The following is a 27,807-nucleotide window of genomic DNA, read 5'->3' on the forward strand; positions in this document are numbered from 1 at the left end:
TTTATAGATTTAAATTCATGTAATTCAATTCATCAATCACATCTTGAGCACATTTTGTGTGCTTCTTCTTCTATAGTAACAATAAAAAATTAAACATAGGCACTAGAAGAATAGAATGTAGAATAGGGCCACCAAAAATTGTATATACTGTATACTCAGGATATCTGTGTACCTATGTATATGGATGCCTGTACACAGTATGAATTGAGGGAAATGGCTTGAAGGAGCTGAAGCACTGATCTAGAAACCTGTGCAATTATATCAAATAACCCTGGGAACAGTCACCAGTTGCCTGATAGTCAAAAGATGGCCACCAGAAGGAAGAGAAAAATAAAGGTGGACATTGGTTCTATTGAGAGAAAAAGCCAAAAGCAAATTACCAGTCCAGTGCATATGGGAGCCTGCTTGTATTCTGAAAAGATGAAATACTCTGGTAGGAAAAGATGAAACTGAGTAAAAGAGTAGGCCAGGTTCTTCAAATTGTAAGACAGAGCTGTAATAACCAAAACAGGATGGTGCTGGCATAAAAACAGACATATCGACCAATGGAACAGAATAGAGAACCCAAAAACAAATCTACACACCTACAGTAAACTCATTTTCGACAAAGATGCCACAAACTTACAATGGGGAAGAGACAGTCTCTTCAATAATGGTGCTAGGAAAACTGGATGTCCGTATGCAAAAGAATGAAACTAGACCCCTGTCTCTCACCATTTACAAAAATCAAATCAAAATGAATTAAATATACGACCTCAAACTATGAAACTACTACAAGAAAACATTGATAAAACTCTCCAGAACATGTGTCTGGGCAAATGTGTCTTGAGTAATACCCCACAAGCACAGGAAACCAAAGCAAAACTGGACAAATGAAATCACATCAAGTTAAAAAGCTTCTGCACAGCAAAGGCAACAACGCACAAAGTGAAGAGACAACCTACAGAATGGAAGAAAATATTCGCAAACTACCTATCTGACAAGGGATTAATAATCAGAATGCATAAAGATCTCAAACAATTCTATAGGAAAAACTCTAATAATCTGATTAAAAACTGGGCAAAAGATCTGAATAGACATTTCTCAAAAGAAGACAAATGGCAAACAGGCATATGAAAAGGTATTCCACAATACTGATCATCAGAGAAATGCAAACCAAAACTACAATGAGATATCATCTCACCCCAGTAAAACAACTTATATCCAAAAGACAGGCAATAAAAAATGCTGGTGAAGATATGGAGAAAAGGGAACCCTCATATACTGTTGGTGGGAATGTAAATTAGTACGGCCACTATGGAGAAAAATTTGGAGCTTCCTCAAAAAACTAAAAATAGAGCTACCATACAATCCAGCAATCCCACTTCTAGGTATATATTCAAAAGAAAGGAAATCAGTATATCTAAGAGTTACCTGCACTCTCAGGTTTATTGCAGCACTATCCATAATAGCCAAGATTTGGAAGCAACCTAAGTGTCCATCTGCAGATGAATGGATAAAGAAAACGTCATAGTACATATAGACAATGGAGTACTATTCAGCCATAAAAAAAGATTGAGATCCTGTCATTTGCAACAACATGGATGGAACTGGAAGTCATTATGTTAATTTAAATAAGCTAGACACAGAAAAACAAACTTTACATGTTGTAAGTTATTTGTGGGAGCTAAAAATGGAAAGAATTGAACTCATGGACATAGAGAGTAGAAGGATGGTTACTAGAGGCTGGGAAGGGTAGTGGGGGGTGAGGGGAGATGACGATGGTTAATGGGCACAAAAAAAGTTAGAATAAATAAGAACAAGTATTTGATAGCACAACAGAGTGACTATAGTCAATAATACTTTAATTGTATATTTAAAAATAACTAAAAGAGTATAATTGGTTTATTTAAAACACAAGGGATAGATCCTTGAGGGGATGGATAACTAATTTTCCATGATATGATTATTATGCATTGCATGACTGTACCAAAACATCTTATGTACCCCACAAATATACACACCTAGGTACCCACAAAAATTAATTTTTTAAAAAGAGTAGACCAGGAAAAATGAAACTCCCCAGAGGTTGAAGTAGGAAGAACAGGACAAAATTTCAACCCCATGAGAAAATGGAGCTGCCAAGAACTGCAGAAATGCCCATCCTCCCAAATGACACATGGTGTCATCCAATGGTGACGTTGGACACAATGTCCAATATGAAGAACAAGCTTTGGTACACAGGCATGTACAGTTACATTGGACATCATGACTTTGGATATTAAGGACAGGTTTTGGAGTCACACAGATCAAAGTGTTCACCCACCCTCATGGCTTACTAGTTAGTCGCATCATCTTGAACAACTTGCAGAGCTTCTGTAATCCTGTTTCCTCATCTAAAACTCAGCACTGTACTAAGGCACAGTCCCCACCCTGAAGGAGCTGGATTTTGTATGAGAAAAAGACATAGGGACACATCATTAACATTTAGTGAGTCAGGATGGTGAGCACGGGAATAAAGTTGTGAATAAGATACAGATCTGGCACTAAACAGGAGATAATTTGGTTTTGATGAGAATTGCGGGGTGAGGGGTATAGAGGGACAAGAGCAGGGAAGGCTTCACTAGAAAGGCAATGGATAACCCTAGTGCTGGATCTGAGTGATGAAGAGGGGCTGGTGGGTGACTAAGGAGGGAAAGAACATCACAGTTGGCAGGAACAGCAGTGTGAAGGCATGGAATCCCAAAACTGCCTGGTATTTCTAAGAAACAGAACTGCGGGCACGGAGAATATAACATGGGAAGAGACCGGGGTAAGCAAAGACCCCATCACAGAGGACCTTCTATCGAGGTTAAGAACTTGGCATTTTTTCTTGAAGCTAACAGACTAACATCAAATCATTTCTCTCACTCAAGTCTTAGGCTTTTTAAAAGATTTATTTATTTTTAACTCTCTTAAATGAATTTAGAGCATTTTTCAGAAGATTAAATGAATTTAATTAAATTTTCTTACACAAGAAGGATGTATTAGATTTGAAAAAAGGACTGGATATTATTTTCCAAATGTCTACAGTTTCTGTTGTCAAGTTACAAACTGAATCAACTACGTTTGGTGGTCAAAACCAATCAAAGTTAAGATCTAGCTGAGTTACAATTGACATTTTCCTCATCTGATGTATGACTCTGGATTCTTGGGCTTCTCTACTGTGCTTCAGTACACAAATAACGATAGTTTCACAAGAAGACACACTACTGCATATGAATCCTTTTGAAATGACTGAAGATTTATCCTAAATGTAAATCTTAGTAGGGAAAATCACTACATTAGACAATAATTATAATTAATGTAATAATAGTTAAAGACACTCAAAACTTCATGGAGAACAAAAGGCTAGAGACAGAACAATGCTTAGACTGACAGCTTCATGGTAACTACATGACAAATCCAGAGGGCACTACTCACACACATACATTCAGTGGGAATGGCACCCCCTACGGTTGTGCGGTACACAACCGACATAGGAGTATGCAGCAGCTCTGGCCAATTCAGGGATTAGACTGTTAAACCTTATGCTGCAAAAGAGAAATGACAGACAAACTGGTATAGAAATGTCTAATCAAAAGCTCCAGAAAAATAATTCTGGTTGTGCTGATGTTTAACTTCAATGATACTCATAAAGTTTCATGTAATTAATTTTCAAGGTTCCTGTAGTTCAGAGATCTCTATGAAAACTCTTCCCGGGTAACTCTGACAACACCTCCAAAGGAGCTGACCTTCCCAGGAGCTGTTATTTAAAGAGTAAGGACATTAGTAATCACTTTATTATTTGCTCCTCTCTCTCTGTCCTCTCTCTCTCTTTCTGACCAGAGAAGAATCTCTAGAACAAAATTATACTTCCTGAGATGAACCCAGCAATTTTTAAGGTGGTGTTTATTAAGTAGAGGATGACCGAATAATTCAGTATGGTTGATAAAACTGTGATTTAGTAGCAAAGACTATATTTTTCAGAATTTAAAAATGTAATTTCCATCGTGATGGCATTTGTGATTATTATATTGCTTACACATTTTTATGCTTTTCATAAGAACAGCTGAGAACATATTTAGTTAACCAAAACCTCCAAGGAAAATTTCATTCCTCTATTATTGTTATTATCATATCTACATGTATTATTACAGAGCTTACAATAAGCAGGGTTTAATAAATGAGTTGTTTAATATAAGAAACCAGAGCCTATGATATAACACATACACAAACGCACACTATGCATACATATAATTGTTCCTTTTGATGGTATTCTTCCTCTCCCAGGCTAAAATGTACTATTGATAAAGTAGAACAGGAAGGAAGTTGCTGGCTTTTTCCCTTGCTAGTTTCAGAGTACATGTAAGGACTCATGGACTGACTGAGAGGATACACAATATACATTGTTAAGAAGCTTCAGTCTCACTTACTCAAATTTAATACTAGGACATAGCTACCTCTAAAACATACTTTTTCATATACAAGACTTTATACGCTCGCTTTGTTTTTTAGCAGTCTTAGATATCAGTTTCTTGGTTGATAGCAAACCCACGATAAACAAGAACCTGTTTCCTGCAACATGTGTGGTAAGTGTGAAGAGCCATCTGGAAGGTAAGGGAATGAGGAAGTGGTGTGTAACCATCCATGATTTCACCAGCAAATAAACTGTATGTAATTCTCAAGTGTCTATAGGACTGTTAAAGCATATGTTCAAATTGTGCCCATCCAAGCAGTTTGGAGGAATACACTTGTTACAATAATGTACCACCAGAGAACATGAGTAATTCTAACGCATTTAACCTTCCCTTTCTATATATCTTTGCTTACAAAAAAGTGAAGCCCAATTAAATCTGAAAAAAAAAGAGAAAAAAAACAGAAAATGACTGATACAGACTCATATTTCTGACCCAAGGAAATCAGAATTTGTTGCTGAAATCCAAGTTATATTTTGAGGGCATCAGTATATTTTAAATGTATGTGAAAAACACATCTCTTAACACATGCTTAAGAAAAGGAGCTTAACTTTCTGAGACTAGATTTATTTGTAATTGATCAGGAACTTTTTTGACCCAAGAAAAGGATAATTCCCAGGCAACAGATTCACGAACCAATTTTATTCTAGTTTTTTTCATAATGCCAGCCTCTGAGTAGCAGACAACTGGGAGATCCAGAATATTCTAGTTGATTAAGGAATACCTCTGAGAGATTTGAATCGCAATATTTTTTCCCTGGAAAACATTGTAAAGCAATTTAAAAACTTTCCATCCCTCAGTACAACTGACTCAAAAATCCATTGAGAATAGTTATCTTTTAAATAAACACTCAAAGACTTTAGCTATTTTTAGAACACATAGCTTTGTCCTGGCAGATTTACAAATCCCATCATGAGGGATTAGTGCATTTCACTGTATAGGGAAGGATTCTCTTCTTTGTCTCTGAAACCCTGGAGCTTCTATGTAACTACTTGTTAACCTTTCCATAATATTATGCAATGATGCCAAAGTCTAATACTTAATTCTAAGTCATGGTTCTGTGAGAGTCTTTTCCTTCCGGAAGTTACCTTTTTTCAAAGCATTAATATAATTATAATAATGATCTGTATTTCCTGTCTTATTTAAATAGTTATCTGAAGAGTTATGTGTAAATTTTTATGAATCTAAACGTATTTTTAAAACTCCAAGGGGATATGTATTTCAAAGAATCTATAATTAATCTCATAAAGCCATGAATTTTTCCTCAAAGGGAAAATTAATTATTCTGCATCCATAGATAGGTATCTTCACTTACCACAAATACTAAAAGTATCAATAATGTATGGAGAGTAATTACTAATACAAAACCATTTTATAAAAAGTGGGAAATAAGGAGATAAAAAGATATATCCTTCTGGCCTATTACTATGAGTATGTAATCTCATATATGATGTTTCTTTGAGCACATTGTATCTACTTGAAATAAGAAATGTTTAATTAAACTCGAAAATAACCACTTATGACTCCAGGGTAACTTTCTTGCTGCTCCATAATTATGATCTTTTCAATGTGACTTTTAACAAGTAGCATCTAATTTCATTATACTTAACCTAAATTATCCTTTAGATTTTTACATTTACATATATGTATGTACATATATACGTATATACACATAACATTTTATATATACACATGCATACATATATATTTATATGTATCTATTTTTATATATTTAATAAGTATATTTTTATATATTTATATGTATATATTTTATATATTTAATAATTTATATTTAATAAATTTATATATATATGAGATATGGCTTGGCTGTGTCCTCACTTAAATCTCACCTTGAATTGTAATAATCCCCATGTGTCAAGGGCGGGGCCAAATGGAAATAACTGAATCATGGGGTTGGTTTCCTCCATACTGTTCTAGTGGTAGTGAATAAGTCTCATGAGACCTGATGGTTTTATAAATGGGAGTTCCACTGCACGAATTCTCTTGCCTGCCACCATGTAAGACATTCCTTTGCTCTTCTTCCATCTTCCGCCATGATTGTGAGACTTCCCCAGCCATGTGGAACTGAGTCCGTCCATTAAACCTCTTTCTTTTATAAAGTAGCCAGTCTCAGGTATATCTTTATTAGCAGCATGAGAACAGACTAATACAATATATAAATGCACATGTTGACAATGTTCAACTTTATCTGAGCCCTGTGTTCCAGGAAATCAGGGATGGTTAAGAAATCCCCCCATCCTTTTGTGTTCCTCAAAAGACCTTACTTACTGCAAAGAACGCCTCTTCCCCATAGGACTCAGCTAAGACTCACGGAATCTCCCTTGTTTATCTGTAACAAGGCCAGACACAGACCTTTCAAATTCCCTTTCTTGCCTCATAAGTTATTAGCTGAACTGTTTGTGTCCACTAACCAATCTGGACAAAATATTAATACCTACTACCTGGACTTAGCCAAACTTTAATTAGGCTACTCTCTTCCCCTTAGGCCCTGGAATTTTGACCCACTCTCACCCTAAGCCAGCACACAGCCTCTCCATAATCACCTCTTACCAAGAAAGGGCTGACCACAGGAAAGATGTTTCCTAACTGTAGGATCAACTGTGGGATCACGCTACCCACTCCCTCATATGTGCTTCTTTCTGACCTCCTTTGCCCTTCCCTATAAAAGAAAAATCCTTTCTGCCTGGCCTTTCAAATGCGTATAGATCTTAAGGTAGGAGCATTCTCCCTGTTACAATAGTTCCCCTATCACAGTAGTCCCCTCTCCTTATTGTGATAATTCTTTTGAACAGATTCTCTATCTAAATTCAGATTTGATTTTATTTGACAATGTCTGTGTTTGTACCATATCTGTACACACACACACACACATTCAGAGAAGTGAAATCATTTTGCTCTGATTTGGGTTAACAATAAGGAAATTAGATAGATGTAGCCCATTTTTGTCTTCCTTGAGTAACAATATCAGAAAAGAAGCTTGTGACTATAAAACCTACAAGGGCTGTAAGAAACCAGAATGAAACAATTTGGTTATCAACGTTTTCTTTCCACTTATATCACTGTAAGAAATAGTTAATGCAGAGTTAAGACATCAAACTCACTTAAGCTACAACTCACCTTAGGCTAAAATTCTGTGTGTAAGAAAAAATTTTCTCTAAAGAAAATTTTCCTGAAAGAAAAGTAAGACCTTCAATAACTTCACAAGTTGGAGCCAAGTCCTCTGGCCTATGATGCATCTATTCATTAGGATCCTGCCACTTTTGAATTATTCAGATTCATTATAACATGCAGCTTTCATCTGAAAAAAAAAAAGTGTACCTCCAAGAAATGCTAAATTTAGTTCTACTGGAGATAAAGTGGTGTGTGCTTCCATAATCATGTCAACAGCCTGGCTTTTATCTCTGCTAAACTCCTGGGCAGCACAGCTGGGATGCAGCCACCCAAGGCAGAAATCTGGACACCATGTAACCAATCTGCCTATTGCTAAGAAGCATTAACATTCTATTTGAACTGTCCTATATAGTTAGATAAGAGCTATTTGAAATAATGTTTTAAACTTGTGGCTTTTCTTAAATTACAGATGAATCAATTATACTTCAAAAAATTTACCCATATATCTAATACTAATACTAATATTCTATATTATATAACTCTCTCTCTCTCTCTGCATCTTTTCAGCTTTAAATTGTAGATATTTCTCAAAAACCAACCTTAGAACATCCTCCTCTGCAACTATAAGCTATCAAATGAATTTTATGGATACACATGGTTATAAAACTTTGCCGCAGATTATATTTTAGAAGGTGGATGATTAAATTAATTTGTTATTAATATGGCCAGATTTGATATAATAACAAATTAGCCATAATGCTAATGAGTGGTAATTAAATGAGCAAGGCAGAAATTTAGACCTCCCCAGACCATGTTGAAGAGATCCAGCACATCTTTATTTTGATATGTTTTCTTTTCACCATTATTTTCAAATTGTTCTGACAACCACACTCAAGTATCAAGATACAAGGCAGGGTTTTGGAATCTATGAAAGGCTAGAATATTTACTCACCGCTGAACCAGTATTTCCTCATGGAAGACTTCCCTGACCTCTCCGATTAGGTCAAACCCCATTGCACACTCTCATAGTGCCATGCACTTTTTAAAGGCACCCATCATAAGGACAAATCTAACACACATTGTGTGATTGTTAAGCGACAGCTTCCCCCACTAGACTGTCAGCTCTGAGACCAGAGGGCCACATTTTTATTCACCAGTACATTCCCAAGCACAAAGCCTGTCACCCAGTAAAGATGCAACAGATACATTTGTTGAATTAATAAATTTGGTTTCACCAAAAATAAAATAAAAGTTTGTTAAATATTATTTGCTCATTTATGGATTAGAAGCCTCATTTATGCATTGCACTTCCTTATCTATAAATGTCGATGTGGAAATAAATGAAATCACCTTCTTGAAGTGGGAGAGAAGGGTCTTTATTTTGCACTAATTAGCCAAACAATAATAATATTCTACAAATGTGTCTAGGAGCATCTTTTCAAATACCCTGTCCAGGGATAAATATATCAAACTTAGTTTATAACCCCCAGATAGATGTTATGCCTTCTAAATGTATACTCTACACTTTATAAGGCCTAATAATATTTTCTTTTGTGTATAAAAATAATGGTACTGACACATGAGATTCAAGCTGTTTTTCTAGAACTGATCTATCCATTCTCTCCCTTCTGTCACCCACCTTCTTCCTGATAATCAATGATATCCATTGTAAAGCAGCTGGTTAAGATTCCAAGTGAGATTAGGGCTTACTAGGTTGAGTGAGACTAAACTGGCTGCCGTTGGAATAAGACCCTCAGTTTTAGCTTCATCCCTATTTTGACCCTCCCAGTTGCATTCACCAAATGTTTCTGGCATGACTACTACCATAACTGTTTGCCAAAATTCCAACATTCTTTTTAAAAGTTTAATAGACAAAAAAAAAATTAAAATAAATTTTACAACAAAATGAAAATTGAAGAAGTAAATGTTGCCTAGAGAAGACACAGAATAGATTCTGCTCTAACTCCTCAGTTGATAAAGGGCAGATTGTAGGTCTGAACAGTAGAACTGTGGCTGTGGAGGAGGGGCATGAGGAAGGAATATGAAAGGAGTATAGCCTTTGTAAAGTTTTTGCTAGAGGCATGGCTCTTAACCTTCCTCTGTCCCATCAAGAAATGGCAGCTGGCAATGTCCATACTAAAAGCCAATGAAGAGCAAAGCTGTCCAAGAGAAACAAGAGGAGGCTGACTGGGCTCTCAGGGGTCCTGGGTCTGGTCTTCTGCTTTGGTATTGTTGCTGTTTTGCTTTGCTTTCATGATTCTCAATTATATCTGTCCAAGGACTCAACTGTATCCATTCGCTCAGGGGTGATCAGGCCCTGGGAAGCTGATTCATGCTAACCAAGCTCACAGGAGATGGACCAATAAAAAGGAAGTTAACTGATTTACTTACAAAGAGAAATGTGACTACCGGGCAGATGGAACTAGTTACGTCACTTTGTCAATTCATTCTAATTCTCACTAGAAAAGTATACCTGGGAAACTAGATTGAGAAAAAAGAGTTGCTTTGTAAATATAGTGTGAATAAATTATCATCAAGCTACACTCTCTCACTGTAGCTTTCTGCACTAACCACTGACTACTGACAGTAGGCATATTCTGTCAAGGTGACTGAAATACTCATACTAGATGGACAGGACACTCACTCCCTTAGATAAGTAAAATAATAAATATAAAGCACTTGGTAGGATAGTTAATACATAGTAAGTGCTCAGTAAATATAAACCATTATTATTATGGTGTGCAAGTATTTTGACAATATAGCATAGTGGGATGACAACATGGCCTTTAGAATTAAATCCTTGCTCCATCACTCACTTCCTATATGCCAATGGGAAGGTTCTTAACCTCTTGAGCCTCATTTCCCCCACCTGTAAAATGAGTATAATAGGAGTAATTTTACAGGGTTATCCTTAAAAGTAATTAAAATGTTGATTATTGTAAGCACTGAATGTTCATTTTTATTAATAAAAATAACAAACACTCGTATAGCATGTGCCAGATACTGTTTTATATATATTTACTCATTTAGTCCTCATTATAACCCTAGGAGGTGGGGATAGTTGAAGAACCTGTCACTAGTAGACCGTATTTACCAATATCTGCTCCTCTTCCCTGAGAAGGTTTACATTTGTCCCACTCCACTGAAATCAGACTTGACTGTGGCTTGCTTTGACCAGTCAAATGTGAGTCGAAGGGACATGTGACTGTACTGGGCAGAAGCTTTTAAAGCCCATTTTTCATCCCTACCTCTGGGATTGCAGAAGTGTTTGCTGGGATGGAGTCCCCATTAGCCTGTGTTCCTGAGTGACCATTACTTACCTGTGATGGACACGTAGTACAAGCAAGAAATAAGTCATTGTGTTATATTGCAGCAGATTTTCAGATTTTGGTTACTATAGCACAACCCAGCATACCCCAATTGATACAAGAGCGTAGAGACAAAACAAAATTTTCCCAAGGACACACAGCTAGGAAGTGTCTGGTTGCAGCGTCTGTACACTAAATCACTTTGCCTGCTGTTTCTCAATAATTGATAGTATAATAATATCAATATTAAGAATGGTTTATTATTAAAGCATTATTGTTGTTATTTGGAGGTCTGTTTCTAGACTTTGTAAATATGTGCTTTTTTCTGAATACTCAAAAGGAATCCTAGCCTTTCTCTAGATTCTACAGCAACAACAGCTGGCAGATGCCAGAGACACCACCGGAAAAGTTCTCAATGGACAATGTGGATGACACTGGGCATGTTCCTTCTTTATATACCCTCAGACAGCTCCCAAAGGCACAGTCACTATGTCTGTTAGAAGAGCCTGGTCTGAACATTCACACTAACAGCCCCCTCTCCACAGTATCTCATAGAATGATTTTAAATATCTATGGCCAGTAAGTGAAGGGTAGCCCACTTCTCACTCTCACTCAGCTTTCAGAGATGGATGCTTCTCCTCATACTTCTTTTCTCATTAGCCCATCATCTGTTTCCTTTCTTTTGTCTCTCAACAATGAACAGAGACTTCAAATGTGTTTTCAGGCTCTGACTGAAAGCATATTTCTTTGACAGTGAAATTACAATGACATCCATGTAATTTCCCCTATGTAGCAAGATTCCCCAGAACTGTGAGGTCCTGAAATTTGGGAATTCCGCGAGGCAATCTGCCTGGGTTAGAAACACAACTACACATGGAGAAGTGAGAAGCTTCAATCTTGGCTCTTCCCACGGAAATTGAAAATGTTTTAGATAAAAGCAGAAAGAGCAAAGGCTTAAGTAGTGATAAAAGGCAAAAGCGTTAGGGGGAAAAATAACAGTCACATATACTAAACATAAATTTATAAAAGCAGCCCAGAATCGTGGCACACATTGGAATGCATTAAATTATAAGTTGGAAATCTATCCAGGAAAAGTGTAAATACATATTTAATAGGAATGACCATTGAAGGGGTAATAGTTTCATTCATTTTTTATTTATTGCCTGTTATTCAACTAGTAATCAATGAAATTCATGAATAAATAAGAAGGGTAGCTACTTCTTAACCCTTTTATTTCTTCTTTAAGCCCTAGTGATTGCATACTTCATGGTTTTTCCTTTGTAATAAAATACTTATTAATTATATTTCTTTAATATTATTTTTATATATCTGTACTTGACACTTCTCCAGCCTGCTAAAACTGATTTTTTCATAAAACCTTTAAAAACACAAAGTAATAAAATTTAGTTTCTTAAAGTAGCCAACAGGACAAGGTAGAAAAATACATATTGGGAAAGCTCACTAGAATGCTCCCCTTGGGTTCTTTCTGATTTCAGTTTTATAGATGTGATCACCTTTACAATGCAGTTGGTTTTCTACTTAAAAAGTCAAATCACTCTGGATAGAGTTCAAGACTTTAGATGAATTCCACTTCATTGCAAATAGCATTTTATCAGTGATATATTGTAAGTCCACATCTTGCTCCCAAGAGATCCTCAGAACTCTCATGAGTGAAACACTTCCAAAATTACTAACAACGTACTAGAATATGTTGGCTATGTAAGTGAAGTTGTAGTATCCCTTTCTGAAAGCCTTAAAAAAACAGGAAAAATTTCCATTGTGAGTTTTAATATTTTGCTAACAACCAAATTTCTATAGTTTGAATGTTTGTGTCCCTTCCAAAATTCATGTTGGAACTTAACCCCCAATGCAATAATATCAAGAGGTGAGGCCTTTAGGAGGTGATTAGTGCTTTATAAAAGGGCTGAAGGGAACTATCTAGGCCCTTTTGCCTTATTTTGCCTTTCTTTCCCTTTGGCCATTTGAGGAGACACCATTCCTCCCCTCTAAAGGACGAAGCAAGAAGTCACCATCTTGGAAGGAGAGACTGTGCTATCACCAGACACCAAACCCACTCCTGCCTTGATCTTGGATTTCCCAGCCTCAAGAACTGTGAGAAATAAATTTCTGTTGTTTATAAATTACCCAGTCTCAGGTATTTTATTATATTAGCACAAACAGACTAAGACACAAAACTCATTTTTGAAGGACATCATGGAGAAGAAACAGAGGGAAAGGTCTGTTAACATGTGAGGGTGGAATGGAATGGAGTTATTTTGATTCAGTGATTGTCTTGAAAAGGTACTGAGGACTGAGTCATCCTATCATCCTAAATAAATACAGTGGCTATGTAAGGAGACCAATTTTGTGTACAATAGTGAAAAAGAAAGAAAGGAAGAGGAAATTGACTGCTACAGTTGGATATAGACATATGGCAAAAGTGTGGAAAAATGCAAAAGATACGCTAAGCAAGTTCCTACACTGGACTCATGTAGGTGCTAGAATATGAATTAAAGAAAAACACAAGTATGGGATCTTCCAGAACCACCTTGATTTCAGTTTCCTTGCTAAATACTAAGTCCTGGTCTCTGGAACAATTTGGACACTGTAATTATAATTCTTATTCATTATATTGTAGAGTTAGTCATGTTTATTTCTGCAATTTTTTCTCCAGCTTCCCTGTCATTTTTAATATCAGATAAATGTAATATTGAACTGCAGAAAACACAAAACAATTTATTTTTCAGTCTCAGCTCAATTTACTCTAAAGCCTATGCCCCTTTGCACCACTCCATGCTGTCAATCCCCCAACTGGCTGAGGGCACATTTCTCATTTTTTTCCAGCTCCTTCCTTACTTATTGGAAATTACACTGGAATTAAATATTTTTTAGAAATATAAACCAACATATTTAACCAGTATTGGTTAATTCCCACTCTCTCTCTCTAGATAGTGGGGAATACTAGTCTAAATCGTGTATAAGGAAACTTTTTCAGTAGGCAATGCAGAATTGTATAGGTAAGTCATGCCACAGCCTCCTAATTCAGTGATAATGTCTTTCCAGGATGGTTATTAATCATTCAACCACCTGGAAGCAAGGGTAAATTGAATCTAGTAAACTTATAAACAAAGAGTATTTATTAAAAGACTTTGAGGAGCTCAGAAAATCAATAGCAAGGCTAGAGAATCAAGTAGGAACCAAGTGTTTCAGATCTAAGGCATAAGAACTAAAGGAAGAATCTTATAGAAAAAGATGTCTTCTTAGAGCAGCACCACTGGAATAAAAAGTCTTCAACAGAGCCCAGGTTCTTTTTCTCTCAGCTAACGATTCAAACTCAGAGGAGGTCATTTGTCCAGTTCTTGAGGAAAGGACACCAGATTAACAGGCCCCAAACTCAATGGAGGAGAAGAAGGAGCTATAGGAAGTATGGAAATATTCTCTACTCTTGTTGAGTAGTAGTCCACTACTCTGGTGCTCAAGCTGAAATACCAGCAGCTAGTATGTGAGTTATAATAATAGAAGATCAATTCTGTCTGAAAAGCTTTCTCTTGGAATAATTTGAACAGCATTTGCTCATTCACATCTAGCAATAAGCTTCTGTCACTAAACCAGACACATTAACAAATCTCTGACAACACTAAGTGGCCTTAAGTCAGAAGTTAACAAAGAAACAAAAATAACAAAAACTAGTTCCTCCATGTTCATCCTCACCTGGCAAACAAACAAAACTAACAGCCAACATATATACTGTCTAGTTTTCTGCATTGTGACTTACATCTTTTGTATGTATTATCTCATTTAATTCTCACAAAATCTGGGATGTAGGTATTATTACCACCCTGAGGGAGATTACATAACTTGGCTAGTCTCACCACTGTCAGGTAATCACACGGGGCCTGCATTCTTATTTCTGCATTAGGCTGCCTGAACCCAACGGGACTGATATGGTTTGGCTGTGTCCCCACCCAAATGTCATCTTGAATTGTAGTTTCCACAATCCCCATGTGTTGTGGGAGGGACCCGGTGGGACGTAATCAAATCATAAGGGAGGTTACCCTCATGCTGTTCTCATAATAGTGAGTGAGTTCTCACAAGATCTGATGGTTTTATAAGGGGCTTTTCCACCTTTTGCTCAGCACTTCTCCTTGCTGCTGCCATATGAAGAAGGACATGTTTACTTCCTCTCCTACCATGATTGTAAGTTTCCTGTGGCCCTCTCAGCTATGCTGAACTGTGAGACAATTAAACCTCTTTCTCTTATAAATTAATTACCCATTATCAGATATGTCTTTATTAGCAGCATGAGAAAAGACTAATACAGGGACTCAGCCACATGGATGGAGTTTTAGAGGAGGCAGAACAGTGTAGTGGATAAAACCATGGGCATGAGTTAAAAATTGCAGGCTGGCCATTTACTAGCTGTGTGACTCCAGGCAAGAAACTTCAACCCCCCACAAGCCTCAATTTCCTCATTTGTGAGATGGAGAGAGTCCTACCAGAGTCAGCATGTCATGTTGCAAGATTGCACTGTTGTGGCAAGGAAGAAAGGGGAAATGTCTATAAAGTACCTAGCCTTGAGTGCTGATCACAAATTAAGTGCTGAACAATCGATGGCCATTATTACATGTCTGTCTCTCCTTATAGACTAGTCTTAGAGACCCAGGTAATCTTCTTGTTATTTGAATCCCTAGTACCTTTCTGTGATTGGTACATTAACAAGCCCATATAAAATCTTCTGAATATAAAGTGTTTATATCAGGGTTCACACTGCCACATTATAATCTAGGGTTATAATAAGCACCTCTTTGACACTACAGCTCTAGGTCATCCCTGCTCCTTAAGCAAATGATGCCTTATCCATCCCCCTCCTCCACCGGCCTCAGACTGCTAACTTCATGAGGTCAGGGTCTGCATCTTGTGATCTCCATGTATCCCCAATGCCTAACACAGAGCCCAATGCATAGTAGGGGCTTATCACTTGTGGACTGAATTTTTAATAGACATTTGTAATATGTTTTACTAACACTTTCACATAAACATGGGCAGTATCTCTGCAGCACAGGTTAAAGACATAGAGTCTGGAGCCAGACTACCTGAGCTCAGACTTTAGTTCCACCATTTACTAGCTGAGCAGCCTAAGGAAATATACACAGACTTGCAATGCCTCTGTTTTCTCACCTGTAAAATGAGATTAATAACAATACTGAGGTGGTGTGAGTGTTAAATTGTTAATTCATATAAACCTCATAAAACAGTACCTAGCACAAAATGAGTGTTCTTTAAATGTCAGCAATTATTAATTTTTGTAGCTATTTTTCTCCCATTTAGCTGTAAAGAATATATTCTGTCTGCCTAAATCATTTCTCTTTTCATGTAAGAAAATATAAAAGGTACCATATTTACTTCAAAATCCTAAAATTAATGTGCAGCAGAGAGCAAATCATATTCTCAAGAAAATTACTTCCAAAGCTATTTGCAAAAAGAAATGTATTTATAGGAACTGTTCTTAAAATAAAAATCCTCAATGGCCCTAGATATTCTGTACTTTGTCTCTTCGAAATCATTTGTGTTGGAACCTTCCCCAGAAGCATTTGTCATTATTCTTTCCACAAATAAGAACAGCCATATTAACTTGAACGTAAGTGTTCATGTGAGTAAACACACACACACACACACACACACACACACACCAGGCAAATTAATCTCACACATGGGCTGTACCCTGTCTGCACCAAAAACCTCATTGCCTTATTAAGGCAAAAACCATGTCAATTCCAGTATGCAGCTCCCCATCTCCTAGAGTATGAACCTAGAGATCAAGCCACACATTCCTTAAGGCATCACATGATCCAACTTCAAACGATACTACAAGGCTACAGTAATCAAAACAGCATGGTATTGGTATAAAAACAGATATATAGACCAATGGAATAGAATAGAGAGCCCAGAAATAACGCTGCACACCTACAACCATATCATCGCCAATAAAGTCAACAACAACAAGCAATAGAGAAAAGACTTCCTATTCAATAAGTGGTGCTGGAACAACTAGCTAGTCATGTGCAGAAGATTGAAATTGGAAGCTAACCTAGGAAATACCATTCTGGACATAGGACCTAACAAAGATTTCATGACAAGACACCAAAAACAATTGCAACAAAAACAAAAATTGACAGTGGGACCTAATTAAAGAACTTCTGCACAGCAAAAGAAACTATCAAGACAGCAAAAAAACAACCTACAGAATGGGAGAAGGTATTTGCAAACTATGCATCCAACAAAGGTCTAACATTCAGAATTTATAAGGAACTTAAATTAACAAGCAAAAAATAAACAACCCCATTAGAAAGTAGGCAAAGGACATGAACAGACACTTTTCAGCAGAAGACACACACGCAGCCAACAAGCATATAAAAAGGTGTTCAACATCACTAATCCTTAGAGAAATGCAAATTAAAACCACAATGAGATACCATCTCACAGTCAGAATAGCTAAAAGTCAGAAAATAACACATACTGGCAAGGTTGTGGAGAGAAGTGAATGTTTATACAATGCTTGTGAGAATGTAAATTCATTCAACCACGTGGAAGGCAGTGTGACAATTTCTCAAAGAACTTAAAACAGAATTATCATTTGACCCCGGCAATCCCATTAGTGGGTATATACCCAAAGGAATATAATTCCTTCTACCATAAAGACACATGGACATGTCTGTTTGTCACAGCACTATTCACAATAGCAAAGCATGGAACCAACCTACATGTCCATCAACAGTGAATTGGATAAAGAAAATGTGGTACATATACACCACAGAATACTACACAGCCATAAAAAATAATAAGATCATGTCCTTTGCAGCAACATGGATGGAGCTGGAGGGCATTATCCTAAGCAAACTAATGTAGAAACAGAAAACCAAATACCATATCTTCTCACTTGTAAGTGGGAACTAAACAATGAGACCACATAGACACAAAGAGAGGAACAGCAGACACCAGTGCCTACTTGAGGATGGAGGGTGGGAGGAGACAGAGGGTCAAAAAACTACCTACTGCATACTATGCTTATTACTTGGGTGATGAAATAATCTGTACTGCAGCCCCCTGTGACACGCAGTTTACCTATATAACAAACCTGCACATGTAACCCTGAATCTAAAGTAGAGGTTAAAAAATCCAAACCATCATATTTAATCCTTGACATTTCTCTACACATTGGAGAGATGAGGAGGAGAAAAGCAAAGGCAGAGGGGACTTCTGAATGTTTCATCTACCTTCAATACTGTAATGTTCCAAGCAAAGCTCTCGGTTGCTTTGTTGAGTTTTCTTCCCTTCAAGCCTTCTTTTGCCCCCAAATTATGAAGTTCTTCATGGAACTCCATCCCTTTGAAGAAAGAATGCATAAGAAATCTGAGTATATATCTCAGAAAAATGGGCATCTTATAATGAAAATATTATCAGTAAAATATAATTTCACATTCCTGTCTTCTCATAATTTCCAAATCCCTAAATTGAATCATCCTTTTCATTCTGTTCATCCCACCAAGTAGTGTCCTTATGCACAAATTGACAATAGTCAATGCATTGGACTAAATTGCATTTAAAACAGCCAGGACCCATAGAAAATGTCATGAGAAGTAAAAAAGTAAATTCCATGGGTCCAAAAAAATAGGAAGAATGAATAAGACCTAGTATTTAATAATACAATAGGATGACTATAATCAATAATAATTTAATTGTACTTTTAAAAGTAAAACATTATAATTGGAATGTTTGTAACACAAAAGAGAAATGCTTGAGGGGATGGATACCTCATTTTTCATGATATAATTGTTACACATTACATGCTTGTATCAGGACACCTCATGTACCCTAAAAATATATACACCTCTGTACCCACAAAAATTAAAAATTAAAAAAAAATTTATTAAGTAAATAAGAAGCAAATTCTTCCAACAGGTTACATCGACCTTGTTTGTCCTCTTCCTGGTTTATGCATGAAATGATCTGATGTGTCCATGGCAACCATATGCGAGGAATGCATATGTCTTATTTTTCTTTATGAACCATCCCTGTGGCTTAATAGTAGGCCCTGGAGCCCACATAGATAACAATAAGTAATTAGCAATGTTGACTAAAAATAAAAAGACTTTTTAAAAAATACCATTCTGGGAAACACCCAAGTGTTTCAGATTTGGGAATGACCTTAAAGTGTTTTTAGCTCAACCGTCTACTTGAGCTTGAAGATTATGAAAACCATCACCATCATGTTTCTTCAGCCTTTGTCTTAGCACCTTAAAGATGGAAGTCACATTCTCTTATGAACAGCTCATTCCATCTTCGGAAAGCTATGACTGATATCGAGTCATAGCTTCCCTGGAACTTCTTCTCCTTCCCTGGAACTTCTACTCCTTGGTGCTAGCAGGATGCAGACCAAAAAGCTCTAAACTCTTTTCTACAGTGCAAGCTTTTGGATATTTGAAGAAAGATATTGGGTAAAATCCCTTCAAGTCTTCTCTAGGTTAACCATTCGAACATATTCAGCTTACCAATGAAACTCTTCTTTAAGGATGGCATCCAAGCAAGGCCATTGCATTGCCCAGTTTCCTGGAGCTGAGCTCTGTGGGAACCTGCCTCCAGGAGTGAACACTATACTCAAAAGCTTGGAGAAGCCCACATGAGGTCAGGGATCTACCACCATTCTCTTTGTTCTAGTTTTTATATTTTTATTAATGCAGCCTAAGACCACGTTAACTTTCCTGGTGCTAACATCACAAACATCGTGCATAGTAAAGAACATGAATGTGGAGTCCAGCTCTACCACTTACTAGCTATGTGAGCCTAGGGAAGACCCTGACATCTCTGGGCTTCAATTTCCTCACTGGTGACTTGTGGTTAACAAGTGGGTTTACCTCATGGGATTGAGGTAAAGTTTAAGTGAATCAATACATATAAAGATCTCAGAGCAGTGCCTGCCATCATGTAAGTATCAGGTATTATTATTTTTGTGCTTCCTGTCAACAGAAACATCTAAGCCTGCTGGTCAGTCAGTGAAAAACACCATTTTAAAAGTTTGGTCTGAATTCAAAGGGCAGCTTCACCACGTGTTGATATGGGACCTAGGGTAAGTCACTCAGTCTCTCAGAATTTCAGGTGCCTCATCTATAAATCTGACATAATGATGATTACTTTGCAGAGTTGTCATAAGTAAAACAGTGTGTGCTTGGTATAGCATATGCATATGTATCAAGCAGTTGCTACTGTTGTCGTCTTCCTCGTCATAATCATTATCATCATTATTATGTGTGTAGATAGAGAAGGCTGTGGATCCAGAAGATGAAAGCACAAGGGTGTGGATGAAGGTGAACAGAAATAAACAAGTGCACTCTCACAGATATGTGACTCATCTCATACTTAAAAAGAAAGAACAAATCTAAATCTAAAGTGAAGACTAGTAATGGGGCACAAGCCTAGAAGACTAATAGGATTTTGGTTCCAATTGTAAAATTGAAGTGGGTTTTAAGGGACTGTATGGAACCATAGCTTCAATACCAGCAGTAGAAGATTTTGATGGGGTTCCAAACAACAAAACTAGATTCAGAAACCCTCATCCCTCTAGACATCTTCAGATACCACCCCAACCCTGTATACTCACATACAACCCACCTATTATCACTTGGATTTCGTCTGTACTAAACAAAGACTAAAGTGTAACTTAAAGTATAGTTAAGCAATGCTATAAAATAATTGAATTTTAAGAGAAGCAGCAGAAAGTTTTTGAAAAAAAAATCTACCAAGAATTATTATAGTTTCTAAACAAAGTAGAAAAAAAAAACAGAAAAAAAAAATAAAAACAGTTACCTGCTTTCTGACACTGTACAATCTTTTCCTGGACTGTGTCCGCCATTTCTATGAGAAACCGGCTCTCTTGAATCATCTGTTACAAAACAAACATCAAAAAGGTGGTTGTCAGAATCCCTGAACTGGCTCATTGGGAAGATGACATACAGAAAGACCCACGTGATATCTCCAGTAACAGGAAGCCATAGTCTCACCACAACAGATGGGATGGGAAGGGTGAGCTCTGTTCCAACCCCCATTCATCCTAACACTGAGGCTAGTGTCACCTTCCTTATGATTACTCCTTTGTGTAACACGCTTGGCACACAGTGGGCACCAAATAAGTAGCTGTCGAATAAATGTACATACATTCCTTATGTCCCAGGTCATAATCATAAATACCTAATTCCACTCCCTTAACACCAAAGATTACTGCAATATCAAGGCAAGTGGTATTGGAACATAATAGCAATGAGAACAAGAATAGGGTTGTTTATCCTTCCAGAGGCAGCAAAGTCACCCTTAAAAATATTATCTGCTCCATTTTCTCCTCCCTGTCTCTCCCCCACCCCACTCCCACCAAAAAAATGAAGTATCTCCTATCTTCTCCAAATTCTCTCAAAGCTCCCTGTGTAGCACTCAAAGGTGGGTTTGAAGTCAGCTACCAGCAGGCTCTGGTCCTTCCCATCTCACTCCTTCCTAAATGCCACTTCCAGAATCATCATCCAAAAGTACAGTACTAACTAATTCTCGGCTTTGTCATTTTCTCCCTTGCTTACTGAATGAAGTAAAATTTTTCTAACCTAGAGCTATGGTGTTCCAGTTCCCCTAAGTCTCATATGACATGGATGAATCATGCTTCTCTAAACGCACCCTACTTGTTCCTCCTCCCACACATTTTTCTGTTAGGGAAGCCTTCTTAAGCCATCTCCCCTGATCAAAATCCTGACAGGCCTCAAAGCTCACTTCAGTGCCTTCTTCTCTACTTGTTTCCTGATTTCCGCTTCTGTCTCCTTCTCACTCCCCATATTCCCAAAACATTCTATTTTTTTAATCTGTTCATGGAATTTTTTATTTTCTATCTTATAATTTATTCTTTAGCTATATTCTTCCGTCTTATTGCTTCTCCAGTAAATTGTAATTCCAGTAGAGCAGGGACTCAATCTTATTCAGCTTTGTACTCCCAGATGCATCTATCCATTTACATAATCACTTTGTTCCCCTGTTTTACTTTTGTGATACTTATTTCTTCTCCCTCTCTACTACCCACATATGTGTGTGCAATAAAACATTTTATTTATTACTGACCACTTCTTAAACTTGTAATTATCTTTTTGAACTCCCATCTCTCTTTTTGTCTCTAGATTTCTCCACTCTTTTTCTTTCTAGGCTTCCTCATTTTTCTGTAATTTTGTATGCTCTTAATTCTCTTTCAAATTAAGTACTGAAAAATAAGCATAAAGCTTTTAACAGGATTACCCCTATAGAAATACAATACTCAAATATCAGAAAGTAAAACAAATGTTAAAACTTTATTACATGCTTATTTGAGGTAAAATAAATTTAGGATCAAAACATACTCCAAAACCTTATAGTTCAAGTTCTTCTCAAAAGCCCCCAAGTAAATATTTGTTAACCCGGTGGTATAAGTTGTTTCTGTTTTTCTCATTGTCTAATAAACCTCATAAAGAGATAATCAAGTATAATTTTACCTCAAAAAAAGCTTCTCTTTGAGATTCCTCAGAAATAACCTGAAATCTTTTAGTAATAAAAGTCCCAAATTGTGCCCTCACATATTTCATCATTAATACTCTCAGAACATAAAATCATTGCTCATGTGAAATTGTTTCATAAGGGCATTTGATTTTCTCTAAGTCAACAGCTTCTATTGTATTGAGAATAATAAATTTATTCTATTTTCTGCAGTCAGCTTTCAATTATTAGTAGCTATAGAAAAAACAAACGAGATGAATAGTTAAAATGCACCAATAATCCAAATCACAATTTAAGTCAAAAATTTCAAATTTTCTTCTCAACTAAGTAATTTATCTAAGTTGCAGGGAGAAAAAATGGTCGATTTGAGTTTCATCTCCTTCCTAGATCTCTAACTGATACTGATGTAAATAAAACACAAAGCGCAAAAGCCACGCAGAGAAGGTGAGAAGATGTCCTCAGATAATTCCTGAGCCTGGAAGTCAGCACGACTCAGCCATGACGGCTGGGTTGACTCAGTGGATAGAATCTGGCAGTGGCCTGATTTACATATCTGATGTCTCAGCCTGAGCTGCTAGTTGCCTTTGCCTGTTGTAGTAATACAAAGAGCTTTTCTCTGGTTCTGTCACATGAATCTCTCCTAATGGATCTTATTTCCTTGTCAGGGCTTTGTCTCTAAAAGAATAGAGGACTACCCAGATAAAGGTTGACATTACTTTATGCATTAGATGTATCCAGAGCAGGGCTGTATAAAGTTACCAGTTAAGAGTAAAATTATGTCTTTTAAAAGAAAACTTTACTGAAGGGGGCAGTGATACTGTTACTCAAAGGTGGATTAAATTGTTCCGCTTTTGTGAAGAAAGTATCCTTCCAGCTCTTTCCAGTAAGAAGTTTAACTAATTGCCCAGAATCATTGCAGAGTCAATGTAATTATTTAATAATACTGAAAAGATGAACTTTCATCATATCAGAACTCAAAAATCTTGCACAGATTCCCATTTTATCCTGAATTAGATCTAAATTCCTAGAACCAAATCTTTCTACTTAGAAGTCATCTTACAGACAGCCTATCATGGACAACCACATTTTATAGATTAAAAAAAACTGAGCTAAAAGTTGGCTTGCTTAAAACCACACAAATAGCTAGTGAAATAATTTAGACTAGAATCTAGGCATTCTTGAGGAGCAGACCATATTAAAGTGTAGAATTCCTATTGCAAGTGTAACTTGGTGATAAACACTTAATAAAGTAACATTCATCAAATTAAGCATCATGAAAATAAAGTTTGCCATGACTGCTTTTCCCTCCAAGTCTAATTCACAACACATATCAACCATGATAAATATTTTTTCATATGAAACATAGGAAGAAATGTATTTCCTTGAGTCCTCTGCTTTTTCAGGGAGTTAGGAACTTTGGAGAAGCTATTGCTCGAGAAAATGTGAGTCAATAAAAAGCTACACTACTCTAGACTTTTTTCGTCCTCTCCTTTTCAGAACACTGGAATAATTCCTCTAGCTCTTACTTTCCTTCTAAGCAAAAAAAAAAAAACAAAACTGGGTTTTGATTCTATGGTTCTGCAGTGGCTCATCTTTTCAGATCACTTAAAACAAGATGAGTTTTATTAAACTTGGTACATTTGTAAATCAGATTGCTCTTACATATATAGTGGCTAACTAGAATGAAGATTATTTCCTTTAATTCTTGAGTTCCTTAAATATTTAAAATGAAGCAAATAAAAGCATTGCTAATAGGTTGGCATCTTGTTTTTAAGCAATCAAGCCTGTCAATGTGATCAACTCTCAGTCATACAGAAACAAGTGTAAAGTCAGAATATCTGCACGTTCACTGGAAGTCCACTGCCTTTGGTGTATGCAGCAGAGCTCTCCATCCTGGGACTAATGCATCACATTTGCAAGCCTGATTTGTAATGGCGCAGGACAAGTGAACTCGCACACACAACAGGTCAGAGGATGTTTGTCTTCCCATTCACAATGGTGACAAAATCTACTTCAGGGAGCCCTTTCGGCATAAACAGATCATTTTTTTTCTCTTGTTGTTTTGTTCCCCAAACAGTTGTCAGCTATACCTTGAGTAGTCATTAGAAATATTTGTTTTATCCAGCTGTCATTACAATTTAGCTCCTTCATAAAACTTCCAGGTGAGTAGCCTTGGTAAACCTTCTCCAGCATTTTCAGGTCAATTTGACTACCTTACTACCTTTAACCAAAAGTGTTACAAAGCCTGAGGATTCAAGAATGCAAAGCGAACTTTGAGTATGCATGGACAAAATTCCGCAAAATAGCCAACCTGAAATACTTGCTTATGGATATGTATCTCTGATATCCATGGTCCTAGAGATCCCGGTACCAAGTGGAAATTTTGTCACTCCTCAAAATGCTGATAATTTTCCCCTTACACAGAAAACGTGTCCAAAGACATTGCTGTACCCATATGTGAAGGAAGGTTCCATGCCCCAAGTGCACAGCATGTTGTTTTTAAACACCAAGCCCTGGTTGGGCACACACCAGCAGACAGTTCTTTTTTTAGGTTCTATTACTATACAAGCAAAGATACTTCTTGAAATGCAAACTAATAGAGTTCCACACAAACTTCACAATGACAGACAGTGATGGAAGGAGAGTGTCTTTGACTTAACCCAATCTTAATTTAAATGGATTTCAAAAAGCAAAACTAAATTAGGGAACTATAGATATAACTACAACTCTTTCCCATCCTGAGGCTGAATATATACTGGTTCTAACACTGATATAAGAGAATGTGTTTAATCCAACCATTACACCTGGCTTAACTGTAATACTTACTAGTGTATTTGTTCCATTGCAAGCAGGATTAGACAGCAATTAGCTCTTTTTTGCTGGATTCCTGCTCACTCTAGCACAATCAACCGCTCTCCAAATCACCCCCCAACTGACTTAGTAAAAGATTAAATAACCCTTGACTTATGTTCTCTAGATTGTTTTGATTTCCTTTTTTTAAACAACAAATTTAAAAAAATTTGTTTTTACCATAGTAAAGTTTTAACTTTTATGTTAATGTTAAATAAGTTAGCACAGAAGTCACCTTTGGAGAATGCTTTGGGCTTCTTTCTTACAGCTGTAACCTTCTGTATCTATTCCACTTCAGAATGATATATTTAAGATATTACCCAAATATTTTCATAATAACTTAAAATACTGGAAATGATCAAACATATTAGGAAAATACTTCTTGACTGCACGAAAAATTAGAAAGGTGAGAACACTGAAAAGGAAAAGCTCAGCCATCTAAAGAAAAAAGTATATAAAGTCAGATAATATTTTTCTTTCAAATGTACTTGCAGATAAAATTCTGCTGAGTACCAGGTGGCAGAGGGGGTAGAAGAAGTGTGTTATAAGTCACTGTGAAAAGACTATCATCGGACTAAATGATCTAAGACTCCAACTAAGGACATAAAATACCATGTGGTCAACTCTGAACACTGCGTGTCACTACTCCTTCCCTTTTCAGGTGTAAGTCTTCCTTTCCCATCAGGGTTGCCCATTCCTCAAGGACAGAAGTTTTGCTTCATACTATTTCTTTCTCTAGCACCTTGCACACTGCCTTGCACATAGTAGGTGTCCAAAATATGCTTGCTTAGTTGACTAATTAAAAGCCTAAAGACATATACAAAATGACATGTCAAATGAGAAAATGTTATTTTACAAGCGACAAACTTATGTGTTCCCACACATTTTCCTATTTATCTTGAGTTACAGAACTGTCATTCTTTCTATCACGACTATCTGTGCTGATTCTGTCCCTGTTTATTCATCTTTGGTTACATAGAAAAAAATGTAGAAATTCTCTTGAGTTACAGAATTGTCATTCTTTCTATCACGACTATCTGTGCTGATTCTGTCTCTATTTATTCATCTTTGATTACATAGAATAAAATGTAGAAATGTGACTAGAGTAAAACATTAGGGCTGGAGCTAAATCTACATGCCTAAAAACACTATTGCAGAATGAAAAAAGTCAAACCCATTCAAACAAACTAGTTTTGATAGTGCCCTACTAAAATTACAAAATGTTTTCCAATCTAATCACCTGCTATTACAACTCCATGTTAAATGATGAGTAACATGTTCACGTACTCAATCACAGACTCCTAGGGCTGGGTAGTACCTCAGCATGTTACATCTCCTGCTGGTAAGCTGCTGAAGCACAAGGTCTGCTGAACCTTCCACAGCATTTAATGCAGTGGCTTGCACATTAAAAGGAGTTCAGAAAATGTTTATCAAATTAAACATCTCCATTTTCTGGCTATAACACTAAGTAACTCTTTCTGTAACCAATTTTCATTCTTAACAACCCCCAAATTAAGAGGAATCCTAAATGAAAAAAAAAAAAGTCATATTACTTTTATTTGCAAATATAATATGACATTATGAGCCTTAAAAGACAATGACTCTGTGACTATACTACCTACTTCAATGGGATATTTTTCCAGAGAAAGTAAATATCCACACTGGGGAAATGATGCTTGCTCTTTCAGAGACCTGAGGCAAAAAAGAATCACAGTAAAATAAATGGAAGAGTCACTTAGAAATGGTCTTCTGATTTCAAATTAAGCTCCAGGGACAGTTTATGGGAAACTTTCCTGATGAGCAGAGGGCCACTGAAATGGCGCTGTAGTGAACAATCCAATGCCAACAGCTCTTCTCTTTGTGTATTTAGCCTGCGAAAGAGGCATCCATTCTACCTTTGACTTTGAGAGCCTTTTCTACTTGCCAGAGTTATTAACTGATAGTGTTCCCAGTTCCCTCTAGTGCTGTTTTAGAAGCTGTACACTTCCCACCTCCAGCCATGACACGTTTTACATCAGCAAAGTCATCTCTGCTTCAGTTGCACAAAATATTAGATAGGCATTTACATAGCAACATCCTATTCAGAGTATTAATGGTAATAGTAAACTGGGCTGCCCATAAGCAAACTGCAATTCTTTGAGCAACCCCATCTTCACCTTACCTAGACTTGGTGAACCCTCTGTCATTACCATCTCTCTCTTTCCCAGGTTAAAACCCACTTGTAGAACAGGATCTGCTAAACTCACTAGAAGGTATGAATGAATTACTAATAGCTCAATGTGTTATTACTCACAGGGATGTTGCTGCATTTAAAATAGATAAAAAGTCTTAACCCTAGGGAACTGGTTGTAACTTTGAAATTTCAAGTCCCAGGAAGCAGATAGAAAACGTACACTTTAAATAAGATGTGCTAAGACAGGGGAGAGTGTGTCTTCCCTTTCTTCTGAAATTATGCCATGTCAATAGGCCCATTTTGCTACAAATACATT

The 27,807-nt window shown here is 36.7% G+C and overlaps 1 protein-coding gene across 1 annotated transcript in view; it reads right to left on the minus strand.

The window, feature by feature from the left end:
- Positions 1-27,807, minus strand: part of PLCL1 (phospholipase C-like 1) — a 66,967-nt gene that overhangs the window by 28,295 nt on the left and 10,865 nt on the right. The window contains exons 3-4 of the mRNA XM_011974556.1: positions 20,777-20,852; positions 18,190-18,299 (exon numbers count right to left, since the gene is read on the minus strand). Coding sequence (XP_011829946.1) covers positions 18,190-18,299; positions 20,777-20,852 — 186 coding nt within the window. The remainder of the gene's footprint in view (positions 1-18,189; positions 18,300-20,776; positions 20,853-27,807) is intronic.

This window comes from Mandrillus leucophaeus, unplaced genomic scaffold (genome assembly GCF_000951045.1).
Source record: "Mandrillus leucophaeus isolate KB7577 unplaced genomic scaffold, Mleu.le_1.0 Scaffold146, whole genome shotgun sequence".
Classification (NCBI taxonomy): domain Eukaryota; kingdom Metazoa; phylum Chordata; class Mammalia; order Primates; family Cercopithecidae; genus Mandrillus; species Mandrillus leucophaeus.